General features: G+C 40.3%; 1 protein-coding gene across 1 annotated transcript; it reads left to right on the top strand.

Annotated features, from left to right (window-relative positions):
* The first annotated feature begins 895 nt into the window (after positions 1-895).
* On the top strand, positions 896-21,268 carry LOC115114123 (hydroxysteroid (17-beta) dehydrogenase 7). Its single transcript, XM_029642124.2, has 9 exons — positions 896-1,069; positions 1,612-1,815; positions 4,911-5,003; positions 11,289-11,403; positions 16,859-17,053; positions 17,506-17,610; positions 17,743-17,799; positions 18,320-18,418; positions 18,880-21,268. Exons 1-9 carry the CDS (start codon positions 1,035-1,037, stop codon positions 19,012-19,014), a joined length of 1,038 nt encoding a protein of 345 aa, XP_029497984.1. The 5' UTR covers positions 896-1,034; the 3' UTR covers positions 19,015-21,268.
* Positions 21,269-21,559: the final 291 nt, after the last annotated feature.

The following is a 21,559-nucleotide window of genomic DNA, read 5'->3' as shown; positions in this document are numbered from 1 at the left end:
CTTTAGTCTACATTCAGTTGCATTCGCCTTCCCACTCAAACGCGCCCATAATTGCAAGTGGGACTCTGGCATTACATTTTGGCAAAGATGGTGGAACATTTTAAGATAGTTCCCTTAAACCGTTTACCATTGAAAAAAATTGCCAGTTCAGTTTACTTAAGGGAATGGCTCTCCCATAGTGATAGCAGCTGGGTCTGTCTACTACTTAGTTCACTGACTTCCATTGAAACAGAAAAAACGACAGAGTAGGATGTCTCGCTTCCTCTTCCGTCTCTGCCGTTGTGACGTTTCACCACTCACCTTTTAACCCAAAATATTACAACAAATCCGCTTTGATAATTACAAATTTATATTAAGCTAACTACATTTATTATTGGCAGCGTTAACATCTTATTGGTTTAAGAATCGTTCCGTCTTCAAAAGCACTTGAACACAACCATGTTGGACTTACAAATTTGCACTTCCCAATTTCACACTTCCCACCAGCGCATGAAAGCCTAAATTAGGCCTACATACCAAGCAAAATTGAAATACAAAAAACTAATGCGCACTTCACAAGAATTACATGCAAGAAATGTACTTTTTGAAATAAAAAAAAATGCATTAGGTCAAACCAAAATGTTGCGACAAAGAAAGCATTTTGATCATAGAATAAAACCCATTTTGCTTGTTCTACATTTCTATTTGAGGTCTTTAAATTGCTTTAGATCTTGATATGAAACAGCACTTGCAAAAAGATGAAAGAAAATAAAAGTGTATTTCCTCTGCCACCTCTCCTCTGTAGGCCTACAAAACTCCGCATTCGAGATTTTTTTTAATTTTGCGCTGCTGGGAACGATGATCCGCTTGGCTTTCTGTAGATACATCTGATTGGCCGACAGTGATGTGTCGTCATCCAATCACACCATGTAGCCGTGTCTGCATAGGCTGTCGTTGTGTTCATAACATCGGACCAGAGTGTTCTACATCGATAGTATTATTTTCTGTTATCTTCTTAACTTTCACCAGTTTCCTACATTTGAAGAAGAGTCATCATGGAGAAAGTGATTTTAGTGACCGGTGCGAACAGGTAGGCAACGTACATTATTCATAAATCGTCTGACTGTCACTGCAGGTAATCTTGTCTAGGCTACTTGATGTGATTGGATAACGTTATTAATGCGATACAATTTTGCCAATCACTGCCTTTCGGATAATTAATGTGTTTGAAAAATGTTAGGGTAAGCATTTGCAACAACGTTTCAAATGAAGAACCACTTGACGCAATATGGCGTTGTAACGTCATATTGTGAAAATGTAGGCTACATGTTGACAAAGTTGCTGTTAGTGGAAATATTGCCAAGTTACATTCACATGTCTCACTTGTAATGAAGCTAGTGCGCTAATAGCCAAGTTACTCTCTACTCTATCTCAAGCCAGCTTGTTGTCATTTAGTCTGACAAATCCCTAAACTGACTATGATTCACTGACTGTGTAATAACCTATGGAATTAAAATAAGCTTGTGTGTGCGTGCAATGCATGGACATGCAACACATGTGTACATGAGTGCGTTTGTGTCCTACTCCTACAGTATATGTCATCTCCTATCTATGACCTCTCCATCTCCACAGTGGCATCGGCCTAGCCCTGTGTGAGCGGCTGCTCTATGAGGACAGTCAGCTGCAGCTGTGTCTGGCCTGCAGGAACATGCAGAGGGCTGAGGCGGCCCGCTCCGCTCTGCTGACCTCTCACCCCGACGCCCAAATAGACCTGCTGCACCTGGATGTAGGCTCTGTCCGCTCGGTTCTCCATGCCGCCCACAAGGTCAAGGCTAGGTATAGACCATCAGACCATTACCCAGTTAACACCTCACACACACACGTACACACATACCATACACACACTAGTGGAGGCTCCTCATAGGAGGAAGGGGAGGACCATCCTACTCAGTGAATTTCAGAAAAATGTAAAAAGCGAAACATTAAAAAAGTGATGCTTTTTAGGTAAAACTGTACAAAGTATATTCACGTCACCTAATAACTGACTAAAACACACTGTTTTGCAATGAAGTTTTACAGTAGCCTCAACAGCACTCTCTGGGGTAGCACCATGGTGTAGCCGAAGGACCGCTATTTTCCATCCTCCTCTGAGCACATTGACTTCGATACAAAACATTTTAGGCTCATGATTCTTACCGTCTTCCATAGACTTACACAGTAATTATGACAACTTCCAAAGGATGTCCTCCAACCTATCCAGAGCTTTTGCAGCATGAACTGATATGTTGCCCACCCAATCAAAGGATCAGATAATTAAACTAGTACTGGAAGCATAAGCTACAGCTAGCTAGCAGTGCAGTGCGTAACATGTGGTGAGTAGTTGACTCAAAGACAGAGAAAAACAATAGTTGAACAGTTTTGAACAAATAATTTTCTTCAAAAATTGTATTAATTTATTGCCACAGGGCCCACATGTGTAACTCATAAACTGCTTGCTGTACACTGTACTGCGTGATTGTAGCTGGTTTACTAAGATGTTAGTTCTAGTAGCTATGTTGACTAGCTAATATAGTGACAATGATGTAGGCTGTGTGTGGTGGTTATGATATGAAGGTTTGGCTTGGAAAGGTTTTTTCGCCTAGTCACAGGCAACTGTTGTGTTGTGCACTGAAGTCCACAATCGAAGGGAAAAAGTGAGAGGAGGAGAGCACTTTGAAATACCTTTCTTAAATGGAAGAAAACTGAATGAAAATGGGATAAACTTACCACAATATTCTAGATCAGCTAGATGCAGACAAAAGTGTGCAAGGTGGTATTGAATGTGTCACTTGTCTGTCACCTTGATTACTACAAATTTGTCTCTAGACATGTGCACCTGCATTGGAAACTTTCATTCGTAGGCTAGGTTGTAGAAACCTCGTGATGGGTAAAGGAAAATTCAAGTGTCATGTAGTAGCCTAAACCTATCAATGTTACATTGAGCTGGGTGAATGGAAAATGAATGACGGTCATCCAATATGCTGTAATAGAAATAACACCATGCTCATATTTCTTTTTAAATTATTTATATATATATATATATATATATATATTCTGCTCAAAAAAATAAAGGGAACACTAAAATAACACATCCTAGATTTGAATGAATGAAATATTCTAATTAAATACTTTTTTCTTTACAAGGTTGAATGTGCTGACAAAAAAATCACAGAAAAATTATCAATGGAAATCAAATTTATCAAACCATGGAGGTCTGGATTTGGAGTCACACTCAAAATTAAAGTGGTGAACCACACTACAGGCTGATCCAACTTTGATGTAATGTCCTTAAAACAAGTCAAAATGAGGCTCAGTAGTGTGTGTGGCCTCCACGTGCCTGTATGACCTCCCTACAACGCCTGGGCGTGCTCCTGATGAGGTGGCGGATGGTCTCCTGAGGGGTCTCCTCCCAGACCTGGACTAAAGCATCCGCCAACTCCTGGACAGTCTGTGGTGCAACTTAGCGTTGGTGGATGGAGCGAGACATGATGTCCCAGATGTGCTCAATTGGATTCAGGTCTGGGGAACGGGCGGGCCAGTCCATAGCATCAATGCCTTCCTCTTGCAGGAACTGCTGACACACTCCAGCCAGATGAGGTCTAGCATTGTCTTGCATTAGGAGGAACCCAGGGCCAACCACACCAGCATATGGTCTCACAAGGGGTCTGAGGATCTCATCTCGGTACCTAATGGCAGTCAGGCTACCTCTGGCGAGCACATGGAGGGCTGTGCGGCCCCCCAAAGAAATGCCACCCCACACCATGACTGACCCACCGCCAAACCGGTCATGCTGGAGGATGTTGCAGGCGGCCGAACGTTCTCCACGGCGTCTCGAGACTGTCACGTCTGTCACATGTGCTCAGTGTGAACCTGCTTTCATCTGTGAAGAACACAGGGCGCCAGTGGCGAATTTGCCAATCTTGGTGTTCTCTGGCAAATGCCAAACGTCCTGCACGGTGTTGGGCTGTAAGCACAACCCCCACCTGTGGACGTCGGGCCCTCATACCACCCTCATGGAGTCTGTTTCTGACCGTTTGAGCAGACACATGCACATTTGTGGCCTGCTGGAGGTCATTTTGCAGGGCTCTGGCAGTGCTCCTCCTGCTCCTCCTTGCACAAAGGCGGAGGTAGCGGTCCTGCTGCTGGGTTGTTGCCCTCCTACACCCTCCTCCACGTCTCCTGATGTACTGGCCTGTCTCCTGGTAGCGCCTGCATGCTCTGGACACTACGCTGACAGACACAGCAAACCTTCTTGCCACATCTCGCATTGATGTGCCATCCTAGATGAGCTGCACTACCTGAGCCACTTGTGTGGGTTGTAGACTCTGTCTCATGCTACCACTAGAGTGAAAGCACCGCCAGCATTCAAAAGTGACCAAAACATCAGCCATGAAGCATAGGAACTGAGAAGTGGTCTGTGGTCCCCACCTGCAGAACCACTCCTTTATTGGGGGTGTCTTGCTAAATGCCTATAATTTCCACCTGTTGTCTATTCCATTTGCACAACAGCATGTGAAATTTATTGTCAATCAGTGTTGCTTCCTAAGTGGACAGTTTGATTTCACAGAAGTGTGATTGACTTGGAGTTATATTGTGTTGTTTAAGTGTTCCCTTTATTTTTTTGAGCAGTATATATATATATATATGTATGTATAAAATAAACAGCACCGACGCTGACACACACAAACACATCTGGATATGGGCTCTGTCCGCTAGGTGGTCTGTGCTGCCACACAGTAGAAGTAATAGTCATTACCCAGTTAACCCCTCACACATATACGTATAGACACACACACACAAATGCATACGTACTTTACACACAAATGCATACGTACTTTACATCCTTTTCAATGTGACATCAATAAATACTTTTACTAATACTAATTTCACAGGTACAACAGACTGGACTACCTATACCTTAATGCCGGGATCATGCCAAATCCACAGATTGACATCAAAGCCTTTTTCAAGGGCCTATTTTCTAGGTAAGGCCTTCAAGCCGTACTCTACTCAAACAACACGCACCATTTCATTTCTCAAGGAACCCCTGCAGTTCCTCAAGGAACCATTTCTAGTCAATGGTTCATATTTGCACCTTTGGTTATTTGAGGTGTTCTTGGAGTAACCTTTTAATGGTTCAATGTAGCAACGGGTTCCTGGAGGAACCTTGGGGTGGAGGTGTGGCTTAGTAGGGATGTCTAACATATCTAACAAGTCATTTAACAATTCCCCAACAACTACCTAATACGCACAAATATAAAGAGGTGAATGAGAATATGTACATATAAATATATGGATGAGCGATGGCCGAGTGGTATCTATATCCACAGTAAAACGAGTCCTATATTGAAATAACCTGAAAGGTCGCTCAGCAAGGAAGAAGCCACTGCTCCAAAACCGCCATAAAAAAGCCAGACTACGGTTTGCAACTGCACATGGGGACAAAAATAGAACTGTTTGGCCACAATGACCATCGCTATGTTTGGAGGAAAAGGGGGGAGGCTTGCAAGCAGATGAACACCATCCCAACCGTGAAGCACGGGGTGGCAGCATCATGTTATGGGGGTGCTTTGCTGCAGGAGGGACTGGTGCACTTCACAAAATAGATGGGGTCATGAGGAAGGAAAATTATGTGGATATATTGAATGCAACATCTCAAGACATGAGTCAGGAAGTTAAAGCTTGGTCGCAAATGGGTCTTCCAAATGGGTCTTCCAAATGGACAATGACCCCAAGCATACTTCCAAAGTTGTGGAAAAATTGCTCAAGGACAACAAAGTCAAAGGTATTGGAGTGGCCATCAATCACAAAGCCCTGACCTCAATCCTATAAAAAATTTGTGGGCAGAACTGAAAAAGCGTGTGTGAGCAAGGAGGCCTACAAACCTGACTCAGTTACACCAGCTCTGTCAGGAGGAATGGGCCAAAATTCACCCAACTTATTGTGGGAAGCTTGTGGAAGGCTACCCGACACGTTTGACCCAAGTTAAACAATTTAAAGGCAATGCTACAGAATACTAATTGAGTGTATGTAAACTTCTGACCCACTGGAAATGTGATGAAAGAAATAAAAGCTGAAAAATAATTCTCTCTACTATTATTCTGACATTTCACATTCTTAAAATAAAGTGGTGGTCCTAACTGACCTAAGACAGGGAATTTTTACTTCGATTAAATGTCAGGAATTGTGGAAAAACTGAGTTGAAATGTATTTGGCTTTGATGTATGTAAACTTCCGACTTCAACTGTATGTAAAAATGATTGAAGTGGCATTGTTTTAAAGTGACTTATTAAAGTGGCCAGTGATTGGGTCTCAATGTAGGCAGCAGCCTCTGAGTTAGTGATCGCTGTTTAGCAGTCTGATGGCCTGTTTTTCAGTCTCTCGGTCCCAGCATTGATGCACCTGTACTAGAGGTCGACGAATGAAGATTTTAAAACGCCGATACCAATTTATTGGAGGACCAAAAAAGCCGATACCGATTTTAAATCGGCCTATTTCTTCTTTTTATTTACAGTGGGGCAAAAACGTATTTAGTCAGCCACCAATTGTGCAAGTTCTCCCACTTAAAAAGATGAGGCCTGTAATTTTCATCATAGGTACACTTCAACTATGACAGACAAAATTAGGAAAAAAATCCAGAAAATCACATTGTAGGATTTTGAATTTATTTGCAAACGAAAATAAGTATTTGGTCAATAACAAAAGTTTATCTCAATACTTTTATATACCCTTTTTTGGCAATGACAGAGGTCAAATGTTTTCTGTAAGTCTTCACGAGGTTTTCACACACTGTTGCTAGTATTTTGGCCCATTCCTCCATGCAGATCTCCTCTAGAGCAGTGATGTTTTGGGGCTGTTGCTGGGCAACACATACTTTCAACTCCCTCCAAAGATTTTCTATGGGGTTGAGATCTGGAGACTGGCTAGGCCACTCCAGGACCTTGAAATGCTTCTTACGAAGCCACTCGTTCGTTGCCCGGGCGGTGTGTTTGGGATCATTGTCATGCTGAAAGACCCAGCCACGTTTCATCTTCAATGCCCTTGCTGATGGAAGGAGTTTTTCACTCAAAATCTCACGATACATGGCCCCATTCATTCTTTCCTTTACACGGATCAGTCGTCCTGGTCCCTTTGCAGAAAAACAGCACCAAAGCATAATGTTTCCACCCCCATGCTTCACAGTAGGTATGGTGTTCTTTGGATGCAACTCAGCATTCTTTGTCCTCCAAACACGACGAGTTGAGTTTTTACCAAAAAGTTATATTTTGGTTTCATCTGACCATATGACATTCTCCCAATCTTCTTCTGTGTCATCCAAATGCTCTCTAGCAAACTTCAGACGGGCCTGGACATGTACTGGCTTAAGCAGGGGGACACGTCTGGCACTGCAGGATTTGAGTCCCTGGCGGCGTAGTGTGTTACTGATGGTAGGCTTTGTTACTTTGGTCCCAGCTCTCTGCAGGTCATTCACTAGGTCCCCCCGTGTGGTTCTGGGATTTTTGCTCTGTTCTTGTGATCATTTTGACCCCACGGGGTGAGATCTTGCGTGGAGCCCCAGATCGAGGGAGATTACCAGTGGTCTTGTATGTCTTCCATTTCCTAATAATTGCTCCCACAATTGATTTCTTCAAACCAAGCTGCTTACCTATTGCAGATTCAGTTTTCCCAGCCTGGTGCAGGTCTACAATTTTGTTTCTGGTGTCCTTTGACAGCTCTTTGGTCTTGGCCATAGTGGAGTTTGGAGTGTGACTGTTTGAGGTTGTTGACAGGTGTCTTTTATACTGATAACAAGTTCAAACAGGTGCCATTAATACAGGTAACGAGCGGATGACAGAGGAGCCTCTTAAAGAAGAAGTTACAGGTCTGTGAGAGCCAGAAATCTTGCTTGTTTGTAGGTGTCCAAATACTTATTTTCCACCATAATTTGCAAATCCTACAATGTGTTTTTCTGGATTTTCTTGTACCTATGATGAAAATTACAGGCCTCATCTTTTTAAGTGGGAGAACTTGCACAATTGGTGGCTGACTAAATACTTTTTTGCCCCACTGTATATTATAGATATAGATATAATATAGATATATCTATATTATTATTATTATTTTTTTTTTAATTAAAAATATGTTTTATATATATATATATATATATATAATATATAATGACAATTACAACAATACTGAATGAACCCTTTAAGTTTTAACTTAATATAACACAAATAAAAATCTATTTAGTCTCAAACAAATAATACAACATGTTCAATTTGATTTAAATCATGCAAAAACAAAGTGTTGGAGAAGAAAGTAAAAGTGCAATATGTGCCATGTAAGAAAGCTAATGTTTAAGTTCCTTGCTCAGAACATGAGAACGTATGAAAGCTGGTGGTTCCTTTTAACATGAGTCTTCAATATTCCCAGTTAAGAAGTTTTAGGTTGTAGTTATTATAGGAATTATAGGACTATTTCTCTCTATACCATTTGTATTTCATATACCTTTGACTATTGGATGTTCTTATAGGCACTATAGTATTGCCAGCCTAATCTCGGGAGTTGATAGGCTTGAAGTCACAAACAGCGCTGTGCTTCAAGCATTGCGAAGAGCCACCGGCAAACGCAGGAAAGTGCTGTTTGAATGAATGCTTACGAGCCTTCTGCTGCCTACCACAGCTCACGCAGACTGCTCTATCAAATATCAAATCATAGACTTAATTACAATTGGGGCGGCATGGTAGCCTAGTGGTTAGAGTAAGTTCAATTCTGCTGAGCTGAGCTACAAATCTGTCGTTCTGCCCCTGAACAGGCAGTTAACCCACTGTTCCTAGGCTGTCATTGAAAATAAGAATTTGTTCTTATTAACTGACTTTCCTAGTTAAATCAAAGGTAAAAAAAATATATATATAATAAACACACAGAAATACAAGCCTTAGGTCATTAATATGGTAAAATCTGGAAACGATCATTTCGAAAACAAAACGTTTATTCTTTCAGTGAAATACGGAACCGTTCTGTATTTTATCGAACGGGTGGCATCCATAAGTCTAAATATTGCTGTTACAGCCTTCAATGTTATGTCATAATTATATAAAATTCTGGCAAATTAATTACGGTCTTTATTAGGAAGAAATGGTCTTCACGCAGTTCGCAGGGAGCACGGCGGCCCAAACTGCTGCATATACCCTGACTCTGCTTGCACAGAACGCAATGGAAGTAACACAATTTCCCTAGTTAATATTGCCTGCTAACATGAATTTCTTTTAACTACATATGCAGGTTTAAAAAATATATACTTGTGTATTGATTTTAAGAAAGGCGTTGATGTTTATGGTTCGGTACATTGGTGCAATGACAGTGCTTTTTTCAGAAATGCGCTTGTTAAATCATCACCCATTTGACGAAGTAGGCTGTGATTCGATAATAAATTAACAGCCACTGCGGTTTTGTAGTTTCAATGAGGCTAACAGAGGTGTATGAGTTCCTCAAGAGCCTATGCAAATCCCAAAGTTGGAGTAGTTACCACTTTATAAGGTTCTTTGGGCTCACGAGTGGCGCAGCGGTCTAAGGCACTTCATCAAGAGGCATCACTGCAGACACTGGTTCGATTCCAGGCTGTATCAAGACCGTCCGTGATTGGGAGTTCCATAGAGCGGCGCACAATTGGCCCAGCGTCATTAGGGTTTGGCTGGGGTAGGCCTTCATTGTAAATAGGAATTTGTTCTTAAAACTTCTCTAGGGTATGTGGGACGCTAGCGTCCCACCTGGCCAACATCCAGTGAGATTGCAGAGCTCCAAATTCTAATACAGAAATACCTATTATAAAAATTCAGAAAAGATACAACTATTTTACATAGGTTTAAAGATGAACTTCTTGTGAATCCAACCACTGTCAGATTTCAAAAATTATTTATGGTGAAAGCATACCTTACAATTATTTGAGAACATAGCCCAGCAGACAAATCATTACAAACAGTAACCAGCTAAGTAGAAGAGTTACACAAGTCAGAAATAGAGATAAAATGAATCCCTTTGATGATCTTCATATGTTTGCACTCAGAAGACATTCATTTATTCAATAATTGTTCCTTTTGTTCGATGAAGTCTCTTTATATCTGAAAACCTCTGTTTTGTTTGCACTTTTCCTTCAGTAATCCACAGGATAAAACACAGTCACAACAGGGAGACAAAAGTCCAAATTGTATCCGTAAAGTTCATAGAAACATGTCAAACCATGTTTATATTCAATCCTCAGGTTGTTTTTAGCTTAAATAATCGATAATATTTCAACCGGACAATAACGTCATCAATATAAAAGGTAAACAAGAAAGGCACTCTCTTGGTCATGCGCATGAAAAAGCTCTGTGACACGGCAGGGTCCACTCATTCAGACTGCTCTTACTCCCTAATTTTTCAGAATACAAGCCTGCAACAATTTCTAAAGACTGTTGACATCTAGTCATGGGAACTGAAATTTGAGTCCTAACTCAATGGATACTGTAATGGCATTGAATAGAAAACTACAACAACAAAAAAATCCATTTAGGAAATAGGAAGTTTTCTCAGATTTTTGCCTGCCAAATCAGTTCTGTTATACTCAGACATTATTTTAACAGTTTTGGAAACTTTAGAGTTTTCTATCCAAATCTATGAATTATATGCATATCCTATCTTCTGGGCCTGAGTAGAAGGCAGTTTAATTTGGGCATGCTTTTCATCCAAAATTCCAAATGCTACCCCCTACCCTAGAGAAGTTAACTGACTTGCCTAGTTAAATAAAATAAATACACGTATTACTATGTGTAATCAGCAATGTTAATATTATATTTTAATATGTAATCTGCATAAATATTCAAGGAAAGTTTAAATTTGCAGTGTAGAAACTTAACATAATGCCATTTACCCTAACGGGTGGCCAAAAAGCCGCACCGCCAATAAGCCACATCTCCAATCTGATAGGCTGCCATCTCTACAATAATTTAATTAAAAAGTTCCAAATTTAATCCATCATATGACAAAAAGGTTCTGGTTTTAAACTTTACACAGGGGTTCCTCGAAGATCCTTTTCAGAGGTGTTCCTCAAGGAACCTTTTTGAACTGGAAAGGTTCCACCAGTGTGGCAACCCATAAGGTTCTTCGAGGCACCTTTTACTTCTCTCACAACTAGACTCAAAGTTTCCATTTGACCCCCTGAAAAAGTTTGAACTTAACCCTTCAGATATATATGTCTAGTAAGTGTTTAGCGTTGCCTAGTGCTCTGATGTGATGTCATCTTTGTGCTTCAGCAACGTCGTCAAAATGTTTGCCACAGCAGAGGGCCTCCTGACCCAGCAGGACCGTGTCAACAAAGATGGACTACAGGAAGTGTTCGCCACAAACCTGTTTGGACACTTTGTGCTGGTAAGTCACTTATCTTATTTTATCCTATCGTATCGTAATGTTTCTCAACACAGAGAGGTTTGTTTCAAATGGAAACAGAGCCTGGAAATTAAAACATAAGCTAGTTAGTGCCACGTTACCTACGTAACCTGACCCGGTCCCCTGTTACAACTAAGGGATAGGGCCTGGAGTTTTCCTTGGTCAGGTTTCATGGTCACATGGTGAGGAAAAACGTAAAGGTGGGCTGAACTCACTGATTTCGCCTCGCTTTTCCATGTCCTTATTAAGAAATGATAGAAGCCATAACGAGAGTTGTGTTGAGGTTTTGGTATGATGTTGGTTGTGTGTTCCTCTTTACTCACCATAGTTAAAATATCCCACACAGCCACTTTACTTTCAACAAGGGATTGCGTGACTAATGGCTTTGCAAATGCCGGGTCATGTGCTGATGGGCTCCTAATCAATGATATATTTTTTTGGGTGCTGCAAAGTAGCGGTCTCGTAGTAGGCATGTGGGCACGATTGAAATCTAAAGCCAACCCAAGGAAAACTGTGACTTCCAGGATTCCTTAAATCTCATAACTATTTTTTGGAAAACACTGACATTATGACTCAAGTTCTCCTACTTACACTTTTTTTGTGAGAATTTTGGGACAACTATTGATGCGACATTGGCCATTTTCAACCAGATAAGTTGCTTTTTGATTTGGCCCCTTTGTCCAATTTGTAAGTCGCTCTGGATAAGAGCGTCTGCTAAATGACTTAAATGTAAATGTAAATGTTAAAGGAAAAGCAAAGGTATTGGAAACTTTAAAAACTAATCTACTTTTCAGAACCACAGAGAAAATTATACCCAGCTCACTGTAACAGGTAACCTAACAGTAACCTCTAGAGACTCAGGCCATTAACTATTAAACGTTTGTTTTTATCTGGTCCATTTTGTTTCCATGCTGTACCGTCCATGCACCTTACTCTCTAGTCCCTTGGACTGGCATTAGACAGTCTCAGTGATAGGACACAACAGATGACGGGCAAGGGCTGGAATTCAATCAAACCAGGCATTCATTAGCAATGTTTACTTTCATGTATTTTTTTCAAAGTTCTTGGGGTAATTTCCCTCATCATATTTCTTGATTCCCAATTGAAAATGTATTTTATTCATTTTCCACAAGACACAAAGACAAAAAAAGTCCAAATTAAACCTACCCCCATATGAGAGAGTAATCTTACCTGTCCAGGTCTCCAGACTAACATTTTCCAAGTTTTTCAGTTTGTGACAACAGCCCATGATTTGGTCGCACACAATTATTTTGCAGCGTCACGCAATAGAAACAAATTGGTATCATTACTGGGATGGTAATAGGGCTGTGGCAGTCATTACATTTTGTCAGCCGGTGATTGCTATGCAAATAGCTGCCAATCTCATGGTAATTCACCGTTAATTAACATAAACACATTTAGCATCTCCTGGCTTTCACGCATAGCCTACAAGCCATTGATGCGGACCTTGGGAACATCTACATAAAGACATTTAAGTTTAATAAATCCATTTAATATAGCCCACACCATCACAATAAATCTATGATTCATTTTAGACAGGTCTAAAGAAACATAATAAACTCAGCTGCGTTTATTTTCAGCAAACTTCAAGTGTAAATATTTGTATGAACATAACAAGATTCAACAACTGAGATGTAAACTGAACAAGTTCCACAGACATGTGACTAACAGAAATTGAATAATGTGTCCCTGAACAAAGGGGGGTCAAAATCAAAAGTAATAGTCAGTATCTGGTGTGGCCACCAGCTGCATTAAGTACTGCAATATATCTCCTCATGGACTGCACCATATTTGCCAGTTCTTCCTGTGAGATGTTACCCCACTCTTCCACCAAGGCACCTGCAAGTTCCCGGACATTTCTGGGGGAATGGCCCTAGCCCTCACCCTCCGATCTAACAGGTCCCAGACGTGCTCAATGGGATTGATATCCGGGCTCTTCGCTGGCCATGGCAGAACACTGACATTCCTGTCTTGCAGGAAATCACGCACAGAACGAGCAGTATGGCTGGTGGCATTGTCATGCTGGAGGGTGTCTTCCCTGTAACGCGCAGTGTTGAGATTGCCTGCAATGACAACAAGCTCAGTCCGATGATGCTGTGACACACCGCAACAGATCATGACGGACCCTCCACCTCCAAATTGATCCCGCTCCAGAGTACAAGGCCTCGGTATAACGCTCATTCCTTCGACGATAAACGCGAATCTGACCATCACCCCTGGTGAGACAAAACCGCGACTCGTCAGTGAAGAGCACTTTTTGCCAGTCCTGTCTGGTCCAGCGACGGTGGGTTTGTGCGCATATGTGACGTTGTTGGCGGTGATGTCTTGCGAGGACCTGCCTTACAACAGGCCTAAGAGTCCTCAGTCCAGCCTCTCTCAGCCTAAAAGTTAATTTAGCAGACAATATTTGCTTAGGATTCCATGGCATTTATGTTATTTTATAGTATGAAGAATAGGCCTACAATTGCACATACAGTGCATTTGGAAAGTATTCAGACACCTTGACTTTTTCCACATTTTGTTATGTTACAGCCTTATTCTAAAATTTAAAAAATAAAAAAATCCTCAACTGTGGGACCTTTTATATAGACAGGTGTGTGCCTCTCCAAATCATGCCCAATCAATTGAATTTACCACAGGTGGACTCCAATCAAGTTGTATAAACATCTCAAGGATGATCAATGGAAACAGGATGCACCGGAGTTCAATTTCGAGTCTCATTGCAAAGGATCTGAATACTTATGTGAATAAAGTATTTTTTAAATATATTTTTTAATACATTTGCAAACATTTCTTAAAACCTGTTTTCACTTTGTCATGAAGGGGTATTGTGTGTAGATTGATGATAAACATTTTTAAAATCCATTTTAGAATAAGGCTGTTTCCTAACAAATTTTTGAAAAAGTCAAGCTGTCTGAATATTTTCTGAATGTACTGTACACACACACACACACACATATATATATATATATATATACACACACACATATCAAATTAGTGGATTCGGCTATTTCAGCCACACCCGTTGCTGACAGGTACAGTGGGGCAAAAAAATATTTAGTCAGCCACCAATTGTGCAAGTTCTCCCACTTAAAAAGATGAGGCCTGTAATTTTCATCATAGGTACACTTCAACTATGACAGACAAAATGAGGAAAGAAAATCACATTGTAGGATAATTGCTCCCACAGTTGATTTCTTCAAACCAAGCTGCTTACCTATTGCAGATTCAGTCTTCCCAGCCTGGTGCAGGTCTACAATTTTGCTTCTGGTGTCATTTGACAGCTCTTTGGTTTTGGTCATAGTGGAGTTTGGAGTGTGACTGTTTGAGATGGTGGACAGGTGTCTTTTATACTGATAACAAGTTCAAACAGGTGCCATTAATACAGGTAACGAGTGGAGGACAGAGGAGCCTCTTAAAGAAGAAGTTACAGGTCTGTGAGAGCCAGAAATCTTGCTGTTTGAACTTGTTATCAGTATAAAAGACACCAGAAGCAAAATTTTCAGTATGACAATGCCCCGTGCACAAAGTGAGGTCCCAACAGAAATGTTTTGTCGATCGGTGTGGAAGAAATTGACTGGCCTGCACAGAGCCCTGACCTCAACCCCATCGAACGCTGACTGCAAGTCTGTTCTAATCACCGACCTCACCTATTCTCTTGTGGCTGAATGGAAACAAGTCCCCGCAGCAATGTTCCAACATGGAGGCTGTTATAGCAGCAAAGGGTTAACCAACTTCATGTTAATGCCCAGGATTTTGGAATGATATGTTCAACGAGCAGGTGTCCACATACTTTTGGTCATGTAGTGTTCCTAAATAAAATATAAAGGGTAGGCTTCAAATAATTTCAGAGGGACTGCATACATGCGGCTATTCTGTGTTGAGTGGTTAACAAATAAACAGTTCCTCCTAAATGCTTTTATTTAGTTATTTATAGAAATTTAGTTGTGATACAAATGTTAGGCTATGTGTTTAGATTTTTTTTATACATTCTGAGGCTGCATGATGCGACTCTAATGATGTCACGCCCTGGCCACAGAGAGGCCTTTTATTCTCTATTTTGGTGGGCATTCTATGTCCTTTTTCTATGTTTTGTATTTCTATGTCTTGGCCTGGTATGGTTCTCAGAACCATACTTAGGAACCCTTTCCCCCACCTGTTTTGTGGGAAGATACTTTGTAGTTGTTCAGGGCACATAGCCCAAAGCTTCACGGTTGTTTTTTTTGTTCTTCGTTTTGTCGACGTCATTTTTAAATGTACGCTTACCATGCTGCACCTTGGTCCAGTCTTTCAGCCAACCGTGACAAATGATAAGAGGCATAAGCTCTGCTCTATTTCTTGCGCAGGCTGCACACACCTCATCAGTCTCTCATTCACAATTTGACAAGCACTTGATAATATACACACCCATCAGACTATTCTCAATCTTTAATGTGGTCTTTACGTATAGCCTACTAATATACGCTACGGTTCAAAAGTTTAGGGTCACTTGTCCATTTAAATTAACATCAAATTGATCAGAAATACAGTGTAGACATTGTTAATGTTGTAAATGACTGGTTTTCTTTAAAAAACAAGGACATTTCTAAGTGACGCCAAACTTTTGTATTACCAAACGGTAATAATACTAAGACTAGGGGAAGCTAAGCTTTCCCTAAAGTAAATTGAATTAAATTGCCAAAATTATATAGCCTAATTAGCCTACGTCTGTCTATACAAAAAATAAATAACATCATTCAAAATAGGCTACTAAAACATGATTTGGCCACAGATGATCATTACTTTAAAAAACATATTTCGTCATGTTATTGTTCAGTTGTGACTGTCTGTGAAAAGTAGAGGCCAAGCTAGGCATAATAGAATCGAGGGAAAACATAGTTTGGAAAGAAAATGGTCAGAGACTAGATGGACGTCATATTCTATTTGTCTCCCCTTCTTGTAGGCCTATTATAAGGACAACGTCGTTTTTATTGATCTGTTTGTCAGTGTCAGCAGAGTAGGCTACCTTGTAATTTGTCGTATTAAAAAATATTCTGCTAATGTTTCCAGTCATATAAAATGTAGTAGAATTGCATGAAATGTGTTTAAAAGGCCACATTTTTTTCCATGCAAAGAAAGAAGAAATATATCTGACATCGCCTAGGTCTACGCAATACGTGCTCAGCCATGCATTGATTTTTTTTTTTCAAACAGTGATTGAGTTCTGTTATTAGCCTAAATGATGACTATCCAATCTACTCATCACATTATGAATAGTAGGCTATCTTACATAAGTCTGCAAATTCCATGATTCGCCAATGCGGTGTTAAAGGGTCGCAAAATGCGATTAAATGGTCGCAGTCTGGAGCCCAGCTGTCTCATTGTTCCAGGTTCTGTCCCTTCAAACATTGTCATACTTTCCGTCTCTATGTTCCAGGTCAGGGAGCTAGACTCTATCCTTTGCCAGGCTGGTCAGACCTCCCGGGTAGTGTGGACTTCGTCCAGCAATGCCAGACGCTCGGCCTTCAGTCTAGACGATGTCCAGCACAGACTGGGGACCGAGCCCTACGCGTCCTCCAAGTATGCCTCCGACCTCATCAGCCTTGCCCTCAACAGACACAACAACAGCCAGGTGAGCCAACATGTTTACTCAGTTACACATGGCAGTATTGGGCTATGAGCCACTGGTGGGTTGTGGCAGATCCATTTTGGATTCTTGCAAGAGATGTGTACTAGGTTAGGTACACACTTATTCAGTTGCACATGGCTGTGCAACTGAATAAGAAGCATAGCTATGTCACAATGGGATGCCGGACTATCGCGTCTCAGCGTCTGTGAACTACGATTTACCCTTAATCATAATTCAGGAGCAACTGGTGGGTCCATTCTGGGTCCTGGCCTGGTGAGAGACTGGATTGTCTATGCTAGATCCTAATGGAATTGTGAATGTTGCCCCCTCTCTTTGTTCATAATGTCAAGTTGCATGACATTTTATATTTAGTCAAACTCTACCTCAAAAGTCAGTACATGTATCAGATAATCAATAATGATACATTTTTTTTTTGTTTTTTACACGATTGACAGGGGCTGTACTCATCAGTGATTTGTCCAGGGCTGGTGATGACCAATCTTACCTATGGCATCCTCCCCTCCTTCTTCTGGACCCTCATCATGCCCATCATGTATCTTGTAAGTTGTTTTTTTACTCTTCAGTCTTCTTTTACTGTTTTGACATAATTTGTTGTGGTCTTGTGATATCATCAGAAAATCTCATTTGTACAACTTGTATTGTTACTCAACATGTTTTGTCTTCATGAACAGATAAGAATCTTCACCAACACGTTCACACTGACACCGCACAATGGAGCTGGAGCATTGGTATGCCTCTCAGAAACCAATCTAAACAGTTCAGATATGTATTATTTACATATTAACATCTAATATTGTACATATTTATGGGCTGGTTTCCCGGTTACAGGTCAAAAGCTTATTCATGAACTAAAAAGCAGAATCTGTTTCCGGGTAACCGAACGTGTATCGTCTTTTTTAATGTAATGTTACCATCAATTAACTTGTTTTTACATTCTGCATCTTTGATCTGTTTTGGCAATTATTGGATATTTTACAGCATAAGAATATTTAAATATGAAATGAGTATTTTCTTAATATTTGACAGTTAATTACCACTGCGTCCTTACAACAAACATTGAGGTATATTCGTAGTATTACTGCATTATCACTCTAGCTATGCTTATCTGATGGTTTTTGTGTGTTTACCCGGTGTTTACCCGGAAGATGCTTTTACGGTTGAAAATGTCACTCTCAACAGCTTGAAATGTTTAGATAATACATCTGAGTCATATTTCATAATCTGATATGTCATCCTGCCTTTTACTAGCACTCGCTGTTTCTGAAAAAAACGGAGTCCCTGGATCCGAGGGCAAAGTATCACAGTTTGACGTCAGGCATGGGGAGCAACTACACGCAGCCTCGACAAGTGAGTGTGTCTTTCACAGTCCTCATTTAATAATATTCCCCCCCACACACACACCAAATCATATTCAAAAGACAGTAAGCAAACACGATAGAAAGCTAGGCCCCAAGATAAGCATCTGTAATATTAAAGTTGTGAACAGATTCTATATTGCTGTTTCGGTCTGATAGGGTTGTTCTTGCTTTTGGGGCGGCAGGGTAGCCTAGTGGTTAAAGTGTTGGGCCAGTAACCGAAAGGTTGCTAGATCGAATCCCCGAGCTGACAAGGTCTGTTGTTCTGGCCCTGAACAAGGCAGTTAACCCACCGTTCCTAGGCTGTCCTTGTAAATAAGCATTTGTTCTTAACTGACTTGCCTAGTTAAATACAATTTTAAAATGGGTTTTAAGTCAATGTTATTTGATAGAAAAAAAAGTGTTGTTATCTAGCCTTTTTCTCATGACTTTGGTGTTTTCTGTTTTTTTTAGATGGACATCGATGACGACATGTCAGAGGCCCTGTATGTGAAACTGCTGGAAATGGAAAAATCTGCTCGTAAGAGATTGAAAGAAGAGGATGACAATAAACAAGCCTACAAAAAGTACCTCAACCAGACAGAGTAGTATTTTGTATGGCTATACTCCTTTGCTGACTAGTTTAGGCCTAATCACACAACTTTTATTCTATAGCATAAAATATATCATTTTGTTACGTTACAGCCTTATTCTAAAATTGATTAAAAACAAATTTTTTTTTTTTAATCTCAGCAATCTACACCATAATGACAAAGTGAAAACAGATTTTTTGAATTGTTTGCAAATGTATTAAAAAATAAAAACAAATAACTTATTTACATAAGTATTCAGACCCTTTGCTATGTGACTCAAAATTGAGCTCCAGTGCATCCTGTTTCCATTGATCATCCTTGAGATTTCTACAACTTGATTGGAGTCTGCCTGTGGTAAATTAAATTGATTGGTCTTGATTTTGAAAGGCAAACACCTGTCTATATAAGGTCCCACAGTTGACAGTGCATGTCAGAGCAAAAACCAAGCCACGAGATTAAAGGAATTGTCTGTAGAGCTCCGAGACAGGATTGTGTCAAGGCACAGATCTGGGGAAGGGTACCAAAACATTTCTGCAGCATTGAAGGTCCCCAAGAACACAGTGGCCTCCATCATTCTTAAATAGAAAAAGTTTGAAACCACCAAGACTCTTCCTAGAGCTGGCTGCCCGGCCAAACTGAGCAATGGGGGGAGAATGGCCTTGGTCAGGGAGGTGACCAAGAACCTGATGGTCACTCTGACAGAGCTCCAGAGTTCCTCTGTGGAGATGGGAGAAACTTCCAGAAGGACTACCATCTATGCAGCACTCCACCAATCAGGCCTTGATGGTAGAGTGCCCAGACGGAAGCCACTCCTCAGTAAAAGGCACATGACAGCCTGCTTTGAGTTTTCCAAATGTCACCTAAAGACTCTCAGAACATGAGAAACATGACTCTCTGGTCTGATGAAACTAAGATTGAACTCTTTGGCCTGAATGCCAAGCGTTATGTCCTGGATGAACCCGATCGAACATCTCTGGAGAGACCTGAAAATAGCCGTGCAGCAATGCTCCCCATCCAACTTGACAGAGCTTGAGATGATCTGAACAGAAGAATTGTAGAAACTCCCCAAATACAGATGTGCAATGCTTGTAGCGTCATACCCAAGAAGACTCGAGGCTGTAATTGCTGCCAACGGTGCATCAACAAAGTACTGACTAAAGGGTCTGAATACTTATGTAAATGTGATATTTTAATTAGCAAAAAAATCTAAAAACCTGTTTTTGCTTGGTGATTATGGGGAATTGTTTGTAGATTGAGGGGGAAAAAACCATTTAATCAATTTTAGAATAAGGCTGTAACCGAACAAAATGTGGAAAAAGTCAAGGGGTCTGAATAATTTCCGAAAGCACTGTATATAAACAAAACTGTTTTATTCAGTGTGTTTTACTCCGTGTGAATTAAGAGAAATGGTATTCTCTGTATAAGTTGACCATAGCCATGAGGGACTAGTAGTGGTTTGAATAATGTCTCTCTAGTTGAGTGAATACTCTATAGAATCATCTGTTTGCATTGACTTTTTATCAGCCACCATTTTCAATAGCCTCCCTAGTTGAGTAGAGGTTTCCCCATTTTCAAGCACTTCATAATTTGATCTTGGTTAGTGTACGCTAGCTAGGCTACATGAGTGCTGTTCCTTTTGTGACTATGACAGGAACATGTACAGTAGGCACTCAAGTAGATTAAAATATGGTTGAAAGAATATATTAAAACAGAGACTGCAACTTGAATACTTAAATCCACTGAAAATACTGGAACACTAAAAGCAAATGCTGAAACTGATACACCTGAAATGGTTAATGGACATTTGTTAATGTCTCAGAAACAAGCCTGTACATTCCTGCTGCTAACTCAAGGAGCTAAATGTGGTAGACTGTCAAGAGCGTTTGTGAATTATCAAGCACAAATAGCAATAACTGACCAGAACTAGGCAAAGCATTCCTTTGTGTTTGCTTGGTTAAGATGAAGAGTTGTGAGCCGTTGAACTTTTATTGAAATGAAAGTTTAAAATGAAAGATTTCTTTGCATTATTTATGTGTAGCTTGTTTGAATGAAAAGTTGATTGACGCCACCACTCTTCAAGCTAATGCTGACTTTGGTTCAATTTCTGACGTGTTCTTATCTGCAGTGCCTTTAGAAACTTTTTCCACATTTTGTTGTGTTAAAGCCTGAATTTAAAAATGACTAAATTGAGATGTCACACAATACCCTATAATGTCAAAGTGGAATTATGTTTATAGAAATGTTTACAAATGAATAAAAAATGAAAAGCTGGAATGTCTCGAGTCGCTAAGTATTCAACCCCTTGCTTTAGAAGTCACTTAATAAGTTGCATATGTGCAATAATAGTGTTGAACATGATTTTATTTAATGAATACCTCATCTCTGTACCCCACACATTCAGTCGAGTAGTGAATTTCAAACAGATTCAACCACAAAGGCCAGGGAGGTTTTTGAAAGCCTCGCAAAGAAGGGCACCTATTGGTAGATGGGTACAAAAAACAAAGTGTTAATTACACTTTGGATGGTGTATCAATACATCCAGTCACTACAAATAATTTTTA

Source organism: Oncorhynchus nerka, linkage group LG9b (assembly GCF_034236695.1).
Source record: "Oncorhynchus nerka isolate Pitt River linkage group LG9b, Oner_Uvic_2.0, whole genome shotgun sequence".
NCBI lineage: Eukaryota > Metazoa > Chordata > Actinopteri > Salmoniformes > Salmonidae > Oncorhynchus > Oncorhynchus nerka.
The sequence above is the reverse complement of the archived record's forward strand: the minus strand, read 5'-3'. Positions and strand labels throughout refer to the sequence as shown.